General features: G+C 49.1%; 1 protein-coding gene and 1 long non-coding RNA gene across 3 annotated transcripts; one reads left to right on the top strand and one right to left on the bottom strand.

Moving 5' to 3' along the window:
- The first annotated feature begins 1,225 nt into the window (after positions 1 to 1,225).
- On the top strand, positions 1,226 to 10,611 carry LOC121140778. The gene is made up of 3 exons (XR_005877684.1): positions 1,226 to 1,301; positions 5,802 to 5,854; positions 10,373 to 10,611. It is a non-coding gene; the product is annotated as an uncharacterized LOC121140778 (long non-coding RNA).
- Tcn2 (transcobalamin 2) lies at positions 1,535 to 19,827 on the bottom strand. Of its 2 annotated transcripts, none has more exons than XM_013112563.3 (10): positions 19,699 to 19,827; positions 19,200 to 19,400; positions 15,655 to 15,847; positions 13,530 to 13,699; positions 12,467 to 12,628; positions 11,182 to 11,354; positions 10,875 to 11,061; positions 9,445 to 9,616; positions 4,102 to 4,217; positions 1,535 to 1,879 (listed from the first exon to the last, which is right to left on the bottom strand). In XM_013112563.3, the coding sequence occupies exons 2-10, from the start codon at positions 19,261 to 19,263 to the stop codon at positions 1,818 to 1,820; spliced, it is 1,299 nt and encodes a 432-aa protein (XP_012968017.1). In that variant the 5' UTR covers positions 19,264 to 19,400; positions 19,699 to 19,827; the 3' UTR covers positions 1,535 to 1,817. The 2 variants fall into 2 exon arrangements, with proteins under 2 accessions (XP_012968017.1, XP_005068973.1); XM_005068916.4 differs by having other exon boundaries at positions 19,200 to 19,397; positions 19,699 to 19,813.
- Between the last annotated feature and the right edge of the window lie 304 nt (positions 19,828 to 20,131).

Genomic DNA, 20,131 nt, shown 5'->3' with positions numbered 1-20,131 from the left:
CACATGAACCAGAGCACAACCCCAGAGGTCTGAGTCAGAAGTAGATGACACATGGGCTGCTCTGCCTGGGAAGGGGACCTTTTGAGTTCATGGTGAGGCCATGCACGAAATATGACTTTCTTCTCATCCCTGACTTCTCTGGGTCCCTGCTGAGTGTGCCAGACTAAACACCTGCTTTAGGACATAAACTCAGAAAGAGGGACCTGGAGGCTGGAATTGGAGGTGACAACAGTTGTAGCTGACCACACCCAGAAAAAGAGGAAGAGGTGCAGGCCCTCGGGTAGAGGTGAGGCAGGCAAGTCCTAACTTGAAGCTTTTGATTGCCCTTGGCAAGGTGGATGGGTGGGATCTTTCGGGCAAATATAGCTTTGTGGGGTTGGGGATTTAGCTCAGTGGTAGAGCACTTGCCTAGCAAGCACAAGGCTCTGGGTTTGGTCCTCAGCTCCTACACACACACACACACACACACACACACACTCTCATACACACTCACATACACACACTCTCACTCACACACACTCACACACACTCACATACACACTCACACACACACACTCACATACACACACTCTCACACACACGCACATACACACTCACACACACTCACACACATACATACACACTCACACACACACACACACACACACACACGTATACATCTCTGTTTTGGGACAGAGCTGTATCCCAGGCTAGCTTCGAAATCCTCATGTAGATGAGAATGACCTTGAATTTCTGATGCTGCTGCCTCTGCCTCCCAAGGACTGGTATCTCAGGTGTGCTCCATCAAGCCCGACTTTATATGGCACTAAACTCAGGGCTTTGTTCGTGCTAGGCAGGGTACTGTAACAAGGGAACCATTTACCTGCCCATTACATATTGTTTAGTTCTTATGTCATGCAGTTCTGGGATGTAGCCCTCTCTGTTGAGGGCTGGGATTACAGGTGTGCACCACCAATGGAGATTTCCTTTTAAATCGTGTGACTGTGTCCCCCAAAATCCATGTGCTTAAATCTAACCCAAAGGGATGATATTAGAAGGTGGTTGGGAAGTGATTAGGTCTCAAAGCTAGGTATCCACACTGGTAATCCCAGGAGGCTGAGATATGAGCACGGTGTGTTCAAAGCCAGCCACAGCTACATGCGTAAGGCTTTGTGCATGCTAGGCAAGTGCTCTATTGCTCAGCTACAGCCCAGTTCGCAGCAAATATCTTCCACCCATCAGGAGTCAGTAGCAGCATCTGTCCCCTAAGTCACGTCTGCTGCCCGACCTCGCCTCCTGCGGTGCCATTGCCATGACCTTGGGTGAGTCACTTTCACTTTTTTACAGTTGGTTCCCTCTCCAGTGAGAGATGAAAACCCTGAGCAAACCCCACAGGGCTGTACTGTTCGGTATTTAGAAAGTGTAGTCAGCTCTTCTTGTGCCAATTCACCCCTGATGCACAGGAGAGTACTCACAAGTCCTGCTGGATTCCCCAAACATCTCTGCTCCTTGCCCCCAAGTAGTGACCACGAGACACCAGAACATGGCAGCCACGTAAGGGAAATCAAGGCTTTAATTATATTGGAGGGCCCTGCTGAGCCCCACAGACTTCTTATGGAGGCGGTCAAGGGCAGCCTTTTCATGAGAGACCCCTGGGGTCAGGCAGGGCTAGACTTAAACTGGCAGCCTCCCTATGAGAGATTTTATCCTTCCTGCTTCCAGGGAGGCAGTGGCTTAGGAACCTCTTTGTGGAGATATTGGAGGTGATCTGGGGGACATTGCTCCAAGTAAACTTGAGGTGGCAGCAGGGTCCAATGACATCAGTAGGCAGCCCAAGGCTACCAGCTAACTAGCCGAAGCTCAATGGTTTCCCCATCCTGGGGTTTGCAGTCAGCAATGCCTGCAGAAACCAATGGAACAAAGGAGTTAGCAAGGCAATGTCCCACCCCCAGCCACATCAAGTGACCTCTACCCTGAAGTCACATCTGTAAGACCCACTCCGGGTTTGGTGGTGGGAAGCTGGGAGCTGTGCAGAGCCAGCTGGAGACTCTGATCCAGCCTTGGCAGGATCCCTCAGGCCACAGGCTCATACAGCAGAGAGGGTGCCCCCAGTGGGTAGATGTGGGACTAGCAAGCCCATACAGCAGAGACTGTGCCCCCAGTGGGTAGACAAGTAATTAGCAGGATTAGGCAGCAGAAAGAGTGTTCCCAGTGGGTAGATGTGGGACTAACAAGCCCATACAGCAGAGAGTGCCCCCAGTGCATAGATGTGGACTAACAAGCCCATACAGCAGAGAGTGCCCCCAGTGGATAGATGTGGACTAACAAGCCCATACAGCAGAGAGTGCCCCCAGTGGGTAGATGTGGACTAACAAGCCCATACAGCAGAGAGTGCCCCCAGTGCACAGATGTGGACTAACAAGCCCATACAGCAGAGAGTGCCCCCAGTGGATAGATGTGGACTAACAAGGCCATACAGCAGAGAGTGCCCCCAGTGAGTAGAGATGGAATTAGCAGGCTCATGCAGCAGAGTGTCCCCAGTGGGTAGACATGGAGTTAGCAGGTGCATGCTTCAGTGAGGGCACCCTCAGTGGGTAGATGTGGGAGAAACAGCTAGATGACAGCATGAAAGAAACTGGGGCAGCCCCTACTTGGCAGGGTCACCATCTTCAAAACAGAACTGTCAGACAGAGGGACTGTTTCAGTGTGGTCCAGGGGGTGTCATTTATGAATGTCCCAGAAGTGACCTGTCAGTCCATCGGATACCTGGCTTCAAGTCCCACCCAGCTCTGTCACTCACCAGCATGGTGAACACCACATTCTCATTGGAGGAAATAAGAGGATAATAAAATCAGCATCCAGGCTGGGTGTGGCTCAGTTAAAGATTATCTGCCTAGTGGAAGATCATCAGGCCTGAGGCCCAAGTTCATCCCGAGCTCCACAAAATTAACAACTTAGAAATACTATCAACAAACTCGGAGGGATTAGAAGGGTCCCTTGAGAACCCAGTTAGTCCAGAGACAGTTCTGTTTGCTGATTCGTTTTTTTAGGGACAGTGGCTGAGACAGGACCTGGCTATATAAACCAGGCTAGCCTCAAACTCACAGTAATCTTCCTGCCCCAATATCCTGATGCCTGGTGTGCACCACCAAGGAAGATTTCCTTTTAAGCAAACAAGCTTTGGTGTGACTATCTGTGTCCCCCCTCCCAAATCCGTGTGCTTAAATCTAACTCAAAAGTGATGATACCAGGAGGTGACTGGGAGGTGATTTGGTGAAGAAGCCTTCAAAGCCAGTGTGGTGAGGACACACTGTTAATCCCAGGAGGCTGAGACATGAAGATTTTGAGTTCAAGGCTAGCTAGGTTACATGCTCAAAATATAAACTTTAAAAAAAAGCATGTAAATATGTCATTAGTGATTTTACATTGGGATTTTACATTCTTAAGTGATAGTATCTGAGATATAGTGGGCTAAATAAGATATAGCATGTAATATTAGAAAAATATACATATATCTGACATTTTATATCTGTTGGATAGTATTGTAGAATATAATTCCATTTTAAAATGAAAATGAGCTTTGTACATATTTCTTGTAGATATAAGAAAATCTATCAGAAGTTAAAAAGACTTGGGCTGGAGATATGGCTCTGTGATTAAGAGCACTGCCTGTTTTTCCAGAGGACCAGAGTTTGGTTCTCATCAGGCAACTCACAACCACCAAGGATCCAAGCCTGCACTCATGTGCACCAATCTCCGCATACATTCTCTCACATGTGCACGTGTGTGTGTGTGTGTGTGTGTTTATACATACATGTATATAATCAAAAATAAAGTTTCTAAAAAAATCTCTTTTAAAATTTAGGACTTAAATTCTAGGTAGACTTTTAATCTTTCCTGTTTCTTGGATTCTCCATAACTACTTCCATAAAATTCCAAGAATTCAATGAAATATTTTGAATCTAACTTTGAGTATGAGTTGCCCCATTTGGGTGGGTTTCTGAAGCTGTGGCCAAGGCAGGCTCAGGGGAAAGACTGGGCTAGCCTGGTTGATGCAGCCTCACCTCACTGTGGGTCGGGATTTGGGTAGGAGGTATCCAAGGCACAGGCCACCAGACTCACCTTGCATCAGGGGGGTATCAGGGTCTCGGAGGAGCTGCCAGAATTCTCGATCCCCAACTTCTTTCCCCAGTACAGATGTCAAGTAGGGGCCTGACAAGGAGAGCTGTGTCCCATACCTAGAAAATAGAACAGTAAAGAGAGAAGGTAGCTGCTGTCCCCAAGAAGGAAAGCAGGGTATTCACCCACACCAGCAGAAACCCGCCTCCCCTCAGGCTGCCATTCTCTTAGTCCCTCTGTGCTGGCTAGTTTGAATCAGCTTGAAACAAACTAGAGATGCCTGGAAAGAGGAAATTGAGAGATTGCTTCCATCAGATTGGCCAGTGGACATGTCCTTGGGGCATTGTCTTGATTAATGATTGACTGTGGGCAGTATACACACACCCTACCCAAGTGCAGGTGATCCTGTTTCCTGCCTTGGCCTTCCTCTATGACGGTCTGTAATCTGTAAGTCATGCAAACCCTTTCCACCTCCAGGTTGCTTTGGATTATGGGGGTTTTCACAGCCTCCCGTCCATCTCACTGCAGGTCATGACTTTCCCCTCTCCTCCCAAGCTAAGGCAAGAGCACTGAGAGCTTAAGGCCTGCTGAACTATAGAACAAGACCAGCCTGGCAATTTATAAAACTCTGTCTCAAATCTAAAGACACAATAGAACATCAAAATACCTCTGACTCAGATTGTTTTAACCTGGGCACCAGAGATGTAGCTCAGTTGGCCAAGAGCTAACCTAGCGTGCCCGAAGCCCTTAGTCTGACTCCCCAGGACTGCATAAACTGACTGTGGAAGGACACACACATAATCTCAGCAGCTGGGAAGGAGATGCAAAAGGACTAGATGGTTCAGATCAGCCTCAGCTACACAGCAAGCTCAAGGGGAAACATTTAAAAGAAGTAAAAGGAGAGGGCTCAGGGTGTGGCTTAGTGGTAGACACACTCCCACCATGTGTAGGGTACTAAGTTCAACCTCCAGTACCACAAGTGCACACAAACACCAGGAACCCACTTTGGTGATTTAGGCAAAGAGAAAGTACAATCACCCTTTCACATCTCCAGAAGATTGATTCAAGGCCCCATACAAACACTGAAATCCAAGAATGTGCAAGTCTGTCATATAAACTGGTAGGGTATTCACACAAACACCTGTGAACATTATTTACAGTATCTAATACAATGTAGCTTGTTGTGGAATATTTGTTTACACTGTGAAGATGTGTCTCTGCCTAAGGTGCCTTCTGATTGATTTAATAAAGAGCTAAATGGACAATAAAATAGCTAGGCAAGAGAGACTAGGTGGGAATTCCCAGCAGAGAGAGAGAGGGAGAGGGAGAGAGTAACTGAGAGGAGGAATCTGGGCTTGAGATTTCTCCAGTCAAGTCTGATGTGCCATACTAAGAAGAAGCAACTGAGCCACATGGTAGAATGTAGATTTAAAAATATGGGTTAATTAAATTATAAGAACTAGTTAGGGAAAAGCCTAAGATAAGGCCAAGCTTTCATAACTAGTAAGTCTCCCTGTCAATTGTAGGCTAGCAATCCAAAGACAGTCCACAAAGAAAGCTTACTATAGTAGATGCTGTGGAAAACTCTCTGTGTTTGGCCCAGATTAATACAAATCAGTTGAATTTGTGAATTGTGGAAGCTGCAGATTTGGTAGAAATGGATTATTTAGGGAATGTCACACAACAGCCCTTTTATAATGCAGATGCCTATGGGGGTCAGAAGAGGAGCCTTGGATCCCTGAATCTGGAGTGGCAGGTAATTGTGAGTCCTCTATGTGCATGCTGGGAACTGAACTTGGGTTCTGCAGGAAACAAAGCTCTTAACTGCCAAACAACCCAGCCCACAAACAGCCCTTTTCAGTGGCTAAAAATTAAAATCCTTAACCCTGAGGCCTCCTTAGCTTCTCTGGGCCTCTTCTCTGCATGTTTGTCTGTCTGTCTGTCTGCTGTGAAGTCCTGTGCCTCCCTCCCATGTAGTCTCCCTGTCTGGCCCTTGAACTCATCTCAGGCAGTCACCCACTCTAACAGAAGAACTTGGTCGATGTCCACAATGATCTCTCAGAGGTCCTCAGTGACCCAACTAAAAAGCCTGAAATTCCATCTTTTCTTCATTTTGATTTGGTATCCAAACACAAATCCTGGAAGTGTAGGGTAATCTCCACATCTGCTAACAGAGTCCCGCCAGGAGCACACAGCACACAGCACACATGTTCACGTGTGATTGTTGGCACCCAAAGGAAACAGAGGAATCTTAGTAATAAATAAACTGAGGGTGGTGGCTTACATCTCTAATCCCAGCACTTAGGAAACTAAGGCAGGATCAGAGCTGCAAGCTTGACACCTGTCTGAGTTACATAGGGAACTCTAGGCTAGCTGGACTAGAATGAGACTGTCTCAAACAATAGCAAAATTAGTGAATGAAGCACTATATCTGGGAAAGAATCTTGGAAGCAGTCAATGAGCAGGCCAATGGAGTCAATGAGCAGGCCAATGGAGTCAGTGAGCAGACCCAATGGAGTCAGTGAGCAGACCCAATGGAGTCAATGAGCAGGCCAATGGAGTCAGTGAGCAGACCCAATGGAGTCAATGAGCAGGCCAATGGAGTCAATGAGTGGACTCAATGGACTCAATGAGCAGGCCAGTGGAGTCAGTGAGCAGGCCCAGTGGAGGCTCAAACCCAAGGAAAGCTCAAGTCCCCAGCCCGGCAATACAGACATATACCTACAGGTTGGATGCTATTGGTTGGTTTTAATGCTTTCCTTTTTTCCTTTTTGTTTTTTGAGACATGGTCTTGTTGTGCATCCTAGGCTGGCCTCAAACACATGATCTTCCTGCCCCCATTTTCTAAGTACCAAAATTACAGACATATGCTACATCTATTGTATTTGTTTTTTGTTTTGTTTTGTTTTGTTTTTGAGGTAGGGTTTCTTTGTATTGTTTTTGGAACCTGTCTTGGAACTAGCTCTTGTAGACCAGACTGGTCTCGAACTCACAGAGATCCACCTGCCTCTGCCTCCCTAGTGCTGGGATTAAAGGCATGAGCCACCAACACCCGGCTGTGTATTTGTTTTTATATATGATTTTTCCCTTTTAATTTGCAAAATTGCTTAGGATTTGTACCTGTCTAGAGATACTTTAATCCTAGCACTCAGAAGGCAGAAGCAGGAGGATCTTTATGAGTTCAAGTCTAAGTAGAGAGTGTTGGCCTAGCCAGGGCTACACAGTGAGACAGAGGGTGGGGGAGGAAAGGAAAGGAAAGGACTTTACACTGAGTAAACATGTTAGTACCTCTAAACAACCTTATGGAAGTAACTTAGGATAGGCATGATGCTATTGCAGGGTTGAAAGTTCAAGGCCAGCCTGAGAACTCACTGAGACGAATGATACTTAGTCTTGTTGGTCACTTTAATGGGATTTAGAGTCACCATGAAAACAGATTTCTAAGTATGTTTGAGGGGTATTTTCTAGATTAGACTAGATTAGCTGAGGGAAGACCCACTCCAAATGTGGGTGTTCTCACTGCATGGACTGGGTCCTGCATTGAAGGGAAATGAGAACAGACGAAGAGCATTCATCACTGTGCTTTCCTGACTGTGAGCACAGCTGCCTCCTGCCACCACTCCCTCCCCTCTCCCATGATGACTGTTTCCCCCTGAACGCTGAGTCTAAACCAGCCCTTCCCTCCTCAATTTATTTTGTAAGGTCTTTTGTTATAGCATTAAGATCTGTCACTAGTATAGACCTTGTTTACAAATGAAAATTAAAATCTGATGGTTCAGTAGTAGAGCTCTTGTTTCCCCTGTTAAAGGCTCTAGATTCAATCCTCCTTGGGGATGTGTGTGGGGGCGTCACTTAACCTGGGAGGTAGGGCAATTTTTTTTGTCCCTTAAAGACAGTGGTATTGTCAGGCACACTCCTTTAATCCCAGCATTCGGGGTCAGCCTGGTCTACAGAGCGAGTTCCAAGAGAACCAGGGCTACACTGAAAAACAGTCTTGAAAACCAAAACAAAATAAATAAATAAGCAAGCAAACAATCAAATAAATAAATAAGTGGCAGCTCTGGTCTGAGAGTTCCTGGCCCAAATGACCAAACAGTCCCCACTGTCAGCCCTCCCTGAAACTCTTGCAGAAATTTCTCAAGATGAGGCAAGAATCCAGGGGAGAGGGAAAGCCGGCAGGAAGAACTGAACTTCTCTGAGCCAGATTTCCCTCTGGTGAATCAGGTCCACCTCCAGGTATGGCCAGGGCCCAGCAAGGAGCAGCAATTTAGAAATGCTCATTCCAAGGCTTGTCAAGTCTCAAGGGGACAAGCACATTGTCTGCCTTATCAGGTTTTTTTTTTTTTTTTTTTTTTTTTTGCTTTCTCGAGACAGGGTTTCTCTGTGGCTTTGGAGGCTGTCCTGGAACTAGCTCTTGTAGACCAGGCTGGCCTCGAACTCACAGAGATCTGCCTGCCTCTGCCTCCTGAGTGCTGGGATTAAAGGCGTGCACCACCAACGCCCGGCGCCTTATCAGGGTTATTAATGGCAAGATTTTATTGAAGTGATTTGATACTATTAAGCTTCCTAGAGTACTCACTGCGTGCCAAGCATTAAACCTACACAAAGCATGTCTGCCAGTGACCGAGTTCTCCTCACACTGGCCCTATGAGGAGTGGGAATATCTCACGCCCTCACTGATTGACTAACTGGCTCACTAGCTGGGGTGGGGATGGGGATAAGAAATGAAGTTCCTAGGCTGGTTCTCTGTTTCTAGAGCCAGCTCTCTTGATGATAGTGGTGCCCATAGCTCCCACCACAGGATAAACACCACAGTTCCAAAACAGACCAGAAAAGAGTATAGAAGCAGAAATTAAGCCAGAACTTCTCCCAAGAAACTTGTCTGTTCCCCCATCTGTTGGGGAAGTCCTGTTATTTGTCAATAAAGTACTGTTGAGCCTATAGAAAACCTAGATAGGAGGGACTAGGAGTCGAGGAGGATTCTGGGAAAGAGAAAGACAAGAGAGTTCGAGATGTAACCGCCATTGGGGTAGGAAGCCTGGAAACCTCTCCGGTAAGAGACATACTTAGATTAACAATTATGGGGTAATTACTTAAGTCAGAGCTAGCCAGTTAGAAACAAGCAAGGCCAACAGCTTCATAATGAATATAGCCTCCTGTGTGTTTATTTGGGACTGATGCGGCTCTAGAACCAGGCTGGAGCGGCAGAGCCCAGGCGACTGGCAGGGGATAAACCAAAGCGGCTAGCAAAAGAAAAAGCTTCACTTAACACCCATCCTTCCCATGATGCCATTTCAAGCATGGAGGGATGGGGAAGAGGGCCAGGAAGTGGGATGGGAGTCTTACGTGAATCCTCCTGTGTTTTGAGCCATCTTCAGGACATCTTCCAAGGAGGACCCAGCAGGGACAAAAAATGTTTGTTTGTATGGTGGCAGGACACTGGAGACCTTCAGTGTGACACTGATGACCTCTGGGATGTGGGCTGGCAAAGGGTCTTCCACAGCTGGTACCAACATGGCTATGTCAGGGAGAAAGGAAGAGTAGCTGTCGTGAGGACGGGGAGCCTGGGTATGAGTCCTTTCTTCCCCTGGACACCACGACCCACATGGTCACGGCCATAGCAGCTCGGTTAATGACAGGGACACCTGCCCAGGTGAAACCTGGCTCTAACCCCAGCCCCATGGCCCTTGCTGGTGTCTCTTGCCTGCCGCCCACCCACTGTGCTGCATCTCAGAGAACTCTCTATATTTGTGGTGTCGCTTCCTGGTTACCTCTTTCAATGCGTTTATCTTCTACTCCTGCTTACTCTCCCAGAACCATGCTTTTCCAAGACAATGCCCTCCACCCCTGCACTATTGGTTTCTGTGTGCTTGCTTTTGTCTCCTCTGCTGATTTGCCCTCTCCTCCCACTTTCCGGCAAACCCCACTCACTGCTTCAAGTCCTTCACCAAATTGTGCCCAAAGGATTCAGTGCTGGGAATTGGGGCTCTTAGCGATCAAAACTGACCAAATGTGTCTCTCTCTACTCATTCATTCATGGACCTGTGGTGATTCATCTTACTTGTCAACCTGACCCGATCTAGAATCAACTAAAATGCAAGTCTCTGGGTAATCCCGGGGAGATTTTTCTTGACCAGATGATTTAAAACAGGGAAGACGGTCTGTAAATGCGGGAGCACCTTCTGATGGCAGCCCAGATGAGGGGCATGAAGGGAGCAGGTTTTGGTTGCTTGCCCTCACTCTCACTATCAAGTCCATCTCTCCTGTATCACAGCATTCCTTTGCCGACTTTAGACCAACTTCTTCAGACTTCCTATGTAGACGGAAGACCAGCAGCTCTCCAGAATCCCTCGGGCCTTCTGCACCATGCTGGGACTGCTGAGCCATCCAGCCTCGTGGACTGAAACACTCTAGGATTCGCAGCCTCTCCAGAGTGAGGCAGCCACTGTTGGACTATCTGGACCATATGGTGCATGTCAATCTAATAAATCATTCCATAAGTTTTGCTCCTTTAGAGAACCTTGGCTAATACACTTCTCCATCCCTTGGCTCAAACATTTCCACAGTGGGTACCACTCAGTGGGTATCACATACAGGGCTTATTTGGTATCTGTCTGCACACCATGAGCGTCAAAAGGCTGCGACCTCATTTTAGCTGCTCTATCCCATGCAGACCTATATACTCATGTTGGCTTAGCCAAGCAGGGCCAACTGATTGGCCATCACTGGGACCCACAGATAGCAGATTACTCAGGAAATAGAAAGGGCTCAGTTACCCCTGGGCGCCTGGCAGTCTGGGAAGATAAGATCCAGGTAGGTCTTGTGGTTCAGGACGGGTAGCAGCTGGGAAATCATCAGAGGATTCTGGAAGGCACCATCCTGTATGCTGGCCTGCAGAGATGCACTTGCCTTGAGGCACGCTGCACCCAGTTTTACCCCAGATGCAGGGGAGGTCATCAGAAACTGGGGAAGAGAAGGGGGAGGTAAGTCAGCCACTGGGGAGGAGCCAGGTCTTCCAGTCTCTGACCAGCCCGCCCTCCATTGACTTGCTGAGTGGTCATGGATCCAGAGTCTCTTCCCTACCTGTAGTGCCAGTGGGGTGCTGTAGATGTTCCCAAAGTTGCCCTCAGGGGTCTGGGCCTTCAGGATCTTCTCTCGAATTGTGTCAATGGCCGTGGTGATTCGTGGTCTCAGATCAGGGTTGAAAATGAAGCGCTCCAAACAGGTGAAGGCCAAGCCTGCCATGGCTTCTATGTCTAGAGGGATAGGGCCTAGGATGAACTGGATAGCTCGATGGGACCGGGCTAGGTGGGTTTTGGGGTTCAGGATCATTTGGGGTACCAATCCAGGACTCCCCAGATCCAAACATTGGATGTACTAAGCCCCAGGAAACCTCTCAGGCCTAGAGAAACTGGTTTGGTTGGTCACTGAGTGTCTTGAGAGCAGCAGGTCAGATGGACAGGTTTAAGAAGAGAGTCCCAAGAGGATGGATCCTACAGTACCTGCTCCCAGACCAGGATGACACTGGGATCACAAAGGGAGTTTCATTTTGTTAATTCATTCATATTGTCTTAGTATGTTGGGTATTGGATTTAGGGCCTCAGGCATGCTGGGTGCTGTGCTACCGGGTTACATCTCCTGCCCCTCAGAGGGTTTGATGCTAACAGCAGCCTTGTCTACCCCCAGGCGGTCTGATTTAATGACACGAGGAGCAGACAGAGCCTGGGACACTTTATGCTCTCCTACTCCCTATATATAGCCTTAACATGTTCACTGTGTTTCTCTTCAAGTCTTTGATACAGTTCAAGCTTCTTCTTGAGAGAGGCCCTGGTGTGCTTTTCTCTCTGGGCAATCACCTACCCAACACCATCACCCCACTACCCACTTCCTCTACCCTACCATCCAGGAAAGAGGCCCTCCCTACTCACTCATGGAACCTTGAATCCTGATGATAAAAATGGAGGTGGTGGCCAAGGTCACACAACGAGCAACCAGATCACAAACCAGGTATCAGTATCCCAGACTGTATGGTGCCAAGAACACACAAAGTATGCTAAGACCTCTGCTTGCAATGCATCCTTTATTGAGACGATGCCGGGAGGTCATTTTATAGGGGATGACCTAAAGTGAGCTCGTGAGGGAACTGGGGTCAGAATCCCATGGGGCTGGGGATGACCTACAGTAAATGCGTGGAGGAGCTGCGGTGGATCCAAGTCTGGTTTCAAAGCTGGCTCTCAGCCCCCACCATTTCACTTCTAAGGGGTCTGATAGGAGATTCCCAAGGAAAGGTAAGCATAATGGTGGGTCATAGAGGCCTCCCCCTGGGGCTGGGGGGGGCGGGGAGGGGGGCTGGGCTCTGTCCACTCACCCACAGAGCGGTGGCCCTGGCGGGCATGGTGGTCATGTTCAATGGCGTACAGGAGCTTGCCCACCACGCTGTCGTGGACCCGCTTCTGGTGGACACACAGTGCCAGGATGCTGAGGCTGTACTGGTAATAGCTGGTGTGGGGGTGACCTTCATGGTTGTGTCCTGAGATTAGAAGAGCAAGGAGTGAAGAGACACGTGAGGCTGCGGCGTTTCCCTTTCAGCCTCCTCCCAGCAAGAAGCTCACGGAACCCCATGGTCTGCATGCTCCAACACGTCCCATGGAGACCGTGGCGTCCAACACTCCTTCAGAGCCTGGCTAAGGTCCCAGGGTAGGCCAGGCTCTGTGTTTGGAGGTCAGACAGCCCAACACATGCTCATGAAATAGCGCAACTGTCACGGAAATGAGACCCAAGATCCCTGGAGCCACATAGCAGAAGTCTTTACACAGCTGGGAAATCGAGACAGGAGTCACAAAAGTAACTCTGAAGTAAAGGGAAGTGGGCACAGAGCTAGGAATGGTCTAGAAGGGGCATGGAGGCGCACACATGAATATCCAAACTTGTGAGGAAAGGTCAGTGTGGCTGGAGCACAGAGAAGTAGCCAAACCAATGTCTGGAAAGTATAAGAGGCAAGCCAGGCTGGACCTGGGGGCTGGGAACGGAACGGTGAGGGGCCCCTGCAGGACTTAAGCTGTATGAAGGACAGGGTTATACTGAAAGACTCTTCCAGCTGTTGGGATTGGGTCCAAGTTAGGGAACTGGGGCCACCTAAGACCATTGGAAAACACAGCAGCAAAATTTTATGGTCGGGGGTCACCACAGCATGAAGAACTGTATTAAAGGGTCTCATTAGGAAGGCTGAGAACTTCTAGAGGTGGACTTGATATGGACAGAGGGGGAGTGAGAAAAGGCCTGGAAAGAAAACCCAAAGCTATGACTCTCACCAAGAACCTCATCTCCTGAGAGCAATTATGAACTTGAGGCCTGTGTCAAAACTACAAACAACAAAACCACTTGAGGAGCCCTCCCAGAGTCCCCTATGCATTCAGATGGCAACTCCTTACCAATAGCTTTCTTCTCGTTCTCCAAGAACCACTTGAGCTGTGACACCAGCCTGTCACCCTTTCGGCTCCCAATGAACTCGCAGTTGGCCCTGAGGGCAAGCAGGTAGAGGGCCAGGGGGCCTTCAGAAGACTTGGTCTGGCAATCACTGTTGTCATTGCTGGAGGCAGACCTAGGACAAGACAAGTCAATAACACCTTTAGGAGAGAATGCTCCCTGGTAAGCCTGGCTTGGGAAAGCAGAATTAGCAGTCAGTGCGCTGGTATGGAGTGCATGCCACAGATACTTAAGAGAAGAAAGGTTAAATTCAAGGATGAACCATAAGGATGCCTACACCAGATCACCTGGTTTGACCCCCAGTTTGGCCATGCACTCTCCCCTTTATTTCCTCTCTCTTCCCTGCATCATTATCACCATCATATTATTATTGTTGTTGTTTTGAGACAGGGTTTCTCTGTGTAGCTTTGTAGACCCTGCTAGCCTCACACTAGCCTGCCTCTGCCTCCCTTTGAGTGCTGGGACTAAAGGTGTGCGCCACCACCAGCCTGGCTTTCCTGCATCTACTTCTTGAGAAGGAATACACTCAAGAAGGTATTTCATAGCTTCTCCCCTTTTTTTGCTTTTTTTTGAGACAGGCTCTCTCTGCATAGCCCTGGCAGCCTAAGAACTTGCTCTGTAGACCAGGATGGCCTTGAACTCACAGAGATCTGCCTGTCTCTGCCTCCCAAATGCTGGGATTAAATGCATAGACCATTATGCCTGGTGATTCATAGCTTTTTTTTCTTTTTTCTTTTTGTTTGTTTATTGTTTTTTTTCGAGAGAGTGTTTCTCTGTATTGTTTTGGAGGTTATCCTGGAGCTTGCTCTGTAGACCAGGCTGGTCTTGAACTCACAGAGATCCGCCTGCCTCTGCCTCCCCAGTGCTGGGATTAAAGGCGTGTGTCACCACTGCTCGGCTCATACCTTTCTCTTATTGGTTACACCTCAGAGCAGGCCTCTCTTTAATGGCCACTCATTGGAGAAGGAGCACAAAAATATAATGCTTTAGGTTCTGCATAAAAGAACATAGTTGGGCCAGGCAGTGATGTTGCTTGCCTTTAATTCTAGCACTCAGGAGGCAGAGGCAAGTGGGTCTCTGTGAGTTCAAGGCCAGTCAGATCTACACAGCAAATTCTAGGACAGCCAAGGCTACACAGAGAAACCCTGTCTCAAAAAACAACAACAAAAAAGATTTTTTAAAGGGGCTGGAGAGATTGCTCAGTGGTTAAGAACACTAGCTGGTCTTCCAGAGGCCCTGAGTTCAATTCCCAGCAACCACATAATGGCTCACAACCATCTATAATGAGATCTGATGTCCTCTTCTGGCCTGAAGGCATACATACAGGCAGAACACTGTATACATAATAAATATATAAGTCTTTTTTAAAAAGCAGGAAAAGATGGCATGAAATATAAACCTCAAAAAATTTAAGATTAAAACAAAAATGTAAAGGATGACTCCAATATGTCAGTACATCCAAAGCATGGCTTCTTTAAATAAAGGAAGAAAGAAAGAGAGAGAGAGAGAGAGAGAGAGAGAGAGAGAGAGAGAGAGAGAGAGAGAGAGAGAGAGAGGAAGGAAGGAAGGAAGGAAGGAAGGAAGGAAGGAAGGAAGGAAGGAAGGAAGAGGAAGAAAGAACATAGCTGTTGACCATCAGTGTCTGTCTTTAGCACATAAGTAAACTATAAAAAGAGTTATACTCTAGTTCTTTGTATCAATATACAATCATATATTTAGTTATAGATTAGTGATGTCTGCCTTAGGTACAGGTGGGGAGCACAGAAAGAGCTGCTGTTTTGTGGCTTATGGATTAGTGATGTCTGCCTCAGGCAAAAGTCTGGAGCACAGGAAGAATTAGGAGTTGCTTCAGGAACCAAGGGGACACAGTTTTAGGACAAAGGACACATGTTAGCCTCTCTGGCCTAGTACCACTGGCCCCTTCACTCTGCAGATGGAGAAAGGCCCACGGAAGACAAAATATGCCTAGAGTTTGTCAAAAAGCCCCGAAATACCCAAATTAGAACCCAGTCTCCTATCTCTTATGACATGGATCAAGTCATGGGGGAAGAGGAGAGAGAGTAGCAATACCCCAGCAGGCACTGCTGGTAATGGAGCTTGAGGCTATGCAGGTATAGGTCCTCCTTGGTCCCAGCCTGCAGGCTGGAAAGACGCAGGCCGACATAGATGCTGGGGTTCAGTTGCTCTGAGGAGATCCGGTCCATCCAAGGTAAGAGATGCTGGCCCAGCTTCTCTACCAGCTGGCTGTGTATCGGTGGCATTACTGAGGAAAGAAAATGGCGTGAGTGAGGCCTCAGGGCAATGCCACTTGCAAGCAACTATTCTGATCTCCTTACCAGATAAAACCTTCTCGAGGAAATAAATGTCCCTATTCCCATCACCACACAGCCTGTGTAGAGAAATGCCTGCTATGGCAAAAGGCAGCAGGTAAAAAGGAAAGCAGGCCTCCCCTAAGAGGAATTAGAGGGGGGTCAAGGAAAGGCGATAGGCTGAGATCAAAGGATGCTGTTGCCAGGCAACCACCCCACCTATCAGCAGTAAGCCCAGGCACCCAGACCCTTACACCAGCTCTGTGGAGTAGATATATTCCTCGTTGTTTTGCACAGAAGAGAAATCAGAAGTTCAAAGTCAAGCTGTGTCTTATACACTGCTTCAAAGTCAAGCCTTCTTCAGGCTGCCATCTGCTCCCTTTCCCTGATGAAGACTCCAACCCTCATGCCAACTGTGCTCTGCCAACTGATTCCCCTAGCTGCCTGAGGAAATTCTTCCACACAAACCTTGAAAGGCCACTTTTTATGCTGTCCCTATTTAAGTGAAAAGGGACTCTGGGATACCAACCACTAACAACCTGTCACAACTTGGGATTTACCTGAAGATCTGTAACCAAGACATTGAAATACCCTGGAAGGAGAAAGCTCAGGGATGTGCCCCAATTCCAGCTGGTGGCTGCCTTCCTTTCTTGGGAAGGGCCCAAGTTCAGGATGGGGAAGGGGACATTGTCTTGGAGGCACTGTGGACTCTCTGCCCCACTTTCTGACTCCCAGTCACTGTCCACTCCAGCAGTCCAGTGGGCCTGTATCCCAGCATGCCAGGAAGTACCTGCTACTGGAGGAGTACAGACAAGACCTGTCATGGGGCCCTTTGTCTGCTTTCTTGGGCTTTTTACCCCAGGGCCTGGGTCCTGTGACCACAGCTCCATCTCTCTAAGTTGGGATCTTACCACCTTAGACCTGTTCTTCCAGAAGTCATCGGTATCTACAGGTGTAAAAGGGCATTCACTGGTATTAATTCTAAATGACTGTTTGCTGTGTGATCCAGGCCAGGGCACACGGCTGGCACCTCACAAAATGTTCGTTCTGACAGTCATGCATATGGACGTAGTGGCACAGGCCTTTAGCCTCAGCACTCGGGAGGCTGAGGCCTGGGACACATCACTGTGAGTCTCTGATGGGGACAGCAGAGACTTACTTTTATAGTATCTGCCTCAATTTTTCCAGATCCCTGTCTGTATCTCTGTGGTCCTCTGTCTGGCTCTCTATCTTTCTGACTATCCCTTTGGGACTTTTTTTCCTTTTTTTCCTTTTCTCGAGTGTTGCAGGCTGGCCTCAAGCTCAGTATGTCGTCAAGGATGACCTTGAACTCCTGATCTTCTTGTCTCTACTTCTCGCCACCACGCCTGGATTCTGAAGTGCTGGAGACTGACCCCAGGGCTTTGTTTGTGGAAGGCTGGCACTCTACCAACTGAGCTACACCTCAGCTCTGGGGCTCTAGTCTTCTGCACTTGCTCAGGATTCATAAAGGAGCCCAGAGACCCCACCCCAGGCTCTGACCTCCAACCTGAGTCTGCCTGTGTTAAAGGGATGAGCAAAGGCACTGTCTACAACAGGAGGCTGGTAACCACAATTTACTCTCTTTAGAAGGAAGGAGCCAGGCAGTCACTAGAAAGAGTAGCCCTAGGCAAGGTTCCTGGGCCAAACTTTCTGAAGACAGACAAGAGGCAGAAGGAAAGGTCACTGTTTGCCCGCTTGCCCTCACTCTCACTGTAAAGTTCATCTACCCCGTTGCTGTGGCTGGTATTCAATCTGTCTTCTTCATGATTCCAACATACACAGAAGACCAGGAACTCTCCAGGAATTCTCCAGAACTCCAGCACTAGATTGGATCTACAGTGATAACCAGCCTCATAGACTGAACTATGGGATTCTCAGACTTTGCATCAAGAGACAGCCAGCCCTTGTTGCACTATCGTGACCACACCCTGCACGCCAGTCTAACAAATCCTTTTAAATACATATTCATTCATCAGTTCTGTTCCTCTAGAGAACCCTCGCTAGTACACTCCCACACTAGGGTGTGCTGTTCACAGGGCTACCCGGCCTTCTCCCCTGGGGACTGACTGACTGGCATTGGAAGCCCAGGAGTCCTCATTGTGCAGGCTTTAGTGAACAGTCCTGTCCATTTCATTGCCTACAGAGCCTTAAGCTGAAGAAGCAGCTGCAGTGTCCTCACACCACACCAAGGAGGGAGTCAGCCTCAGCTCACTTTACAAGAGACACAAGAAGGCCAGGAGATGAAGGGGCTGCACCCCAAGCCCCCAAAGTTCTCATGATGGTGGAGGAAGAGACTCTAGCTTGCTGATGGGATCCCTAAGGACCATCTGAACAGGAACCAGGGCCCAAGGATGAGGGCCTTTAGCAGGACACGTCCAGAGATCCCAGGTGCCTAGGGATGCTGGCCCGAAGCCCCCAAAACGGAGTCCTGTCCAGCTCTGCTAAAGCTGGCCCCTTGAGTCGGCCATTTGGTCCCTCTGGTCCTTGACTTCTTCATCTGGCACCTGCATCTCAGGGTTTGCCCCGGGCACCTGAGACCCAGTATGCAGGGTACATGGAAGGAAGGGGAGAGTAAGCCACACAGCCTTCTACCTCTGCCCAGTCTCAGTGCATGAGTGTGCCTGAATCCGTAACCCGGGCCTCACAGTCATGTTTTGAGAGGTCCCTAGAATCCGTAAGAGATCTCTTTCTTGGGGACTACAGCCCTGGGACAAACAGCGGGAGCAGGCAGGGCCTGCAAGCGCCTGCTTCCCTCTGTGTGGGAGGCTTGCCCCTACTGCCTCCCTTGTCTTCCTGCTTCAGGTCTCAGCTCTGGCCCAGCCTTCCAGTCTTTGAGCATCTTCCCCATCTGTCCCTGGGTCGGCGGGCCCCTGCGGCTTTCCATTGTTGCCCCAGGTTGACTTGTTTTGTCTCACAGTAACCCAAATTGGTGCCTTTTGCCAACCCCTTCCCTAGAACATAAACTCTAGGAGGGCTGGAATCAGACCTGCGCCCTAGCGACTCCGCACGAGATACCGGCCTATCCCAGAGGTTTCGTGTGTGCTGAGTGAGAACAAGAACAAATTGCAGGATATTGGGGAGATCCTGGGACGGGGAGGGGGGGTGGAGGGTGGGGGGGCAGCATCATGCCCAAGCACTAATACCCAGTTCAGCCTAAACTTCGATGGGAGAGCTAAGGGACAGGTAAGCTCCCCCACCCCCACCCGGAGCTTCTGATCGGAGTGGCAGCCATCCCTGCTTGAGATGCAGGAAGCAACAGGCTCCAGACAGCGGCTGGCTACTCACCACAGAGCTCAGCAAGAGCCCCAAGGACTCCCGACAGGAGCAGCAGCGCCTTCAGCGGCTCCATGGCAGGTACAGGTGCGAGGTGGGAGACTCCTGGGAGCCCCCTTGGGGAGCTTGTCCGACTGCAGCTGGTCACTTGCTTAGAGGGAGCCGGCTTCCTGTCACTGATCAAGTGTCTCTCCAACGCCCCGAAGCGCACTGCTAAGTCAGCAGACAGAAAAGGGGAAAGGTCTGTTGTGAGCAAGAGGCCAACGAACGGAGGAAGGAAGGGCAGACCTGCTGTCCTCCCGGTGCGGAACAAAAGGAGGCGGAGGACCAGCGGCACCCTGTGGGACAACTTGACGCCAACCGTATCTGTCCCCACAGCTTTAAGAGCCCGGAAGCAGCGCAGAGAGCCTGTCCCAAGTCTGTGTGACGGCGCTTTCCAGGGGTCTCCACCTCTCACCGCCCCCGCCCCCCCCCGCCGTTCTGCTGCAGACATTCAAGATTGGGAACCTACCAGGTGCACTTCACAGGGAGTCCCTTGAAGTACCCTCTCTGACTCTCGGGGACAAGGAATGGAGCAGGAGCTGCGGGGATCACGTGAGGAGCTCTCTGGAGTCAGCTGTTTTCTGCCGCCAGCCTGCCAAGGAGGTGGGGCAACTGCTGGACCTGGCCCGGACAAGCAAGCCTCCATCAACAGGACATAGCTGGGGCTTCCTAGAGGCGACCAAACAAGTCGAAGAATAGGGATGAATCAAGCAAACCACAAAACCGATGGGAACGGGGCTGCGGGCCTACTTGCCCTGAACTACGAAAATTGCTTAAAAACATCTCAGCAGAGAGAACAAGATCCCTTATCTGTCCAGCCTCACTGGAGACTCAAAAGTATGAACCCACAGTGCTGTGTGACCTTGGCTAGAGTGTTTAACCTCTCTGAATTTCAAGTTGTT

Source organism: Mesocricetus auratus, unplaced genomic scaffold (genome assembly GCF_017639785.1).
Source record: "Mesocricetus auratus isolate SY011 unplaced genomic scaffold, BCM_Maur_2.0 Super-Scaffold_100006, whole genome shotgun sequence".
Classification (NCBI taxonomy): domain Eukaryota; kingdom Metazoa; phylum Chordata; class Mammalia; order Rodentia; family Cricetidae; genus Mesocricetus; species Mesocricetus auratus.
The sequence above is the reverse complement of the archived record's forward strand: the minus strand, read 5'-3'. Positions and strand labels throughout refer to the sequence as shown.

Coding starts and splice junctions, on each gene's coding strand:
- Tcn2 (XM_013112563.3), bottom strand. CDS start 19,263: ATGGAGCCGCTGAAGGCGCTGCTGCTCCTGTCGGGAGTCCTTGGGGCT. Junction 11,062..11,181: donor GCACCCCACTGGCACTACAG/GTAGGGAAGAGA, acceptor TCTCTTCCCCAG/TTTCTGATGACCTCCCCTGC. Junction 9,617..10,874: donor AGACTGCCAGGCGCCCAGGG/GTAACTGAGCCC, acceptor TCCCTGACATAG/CCATGTTGGTACCAGCTGTG.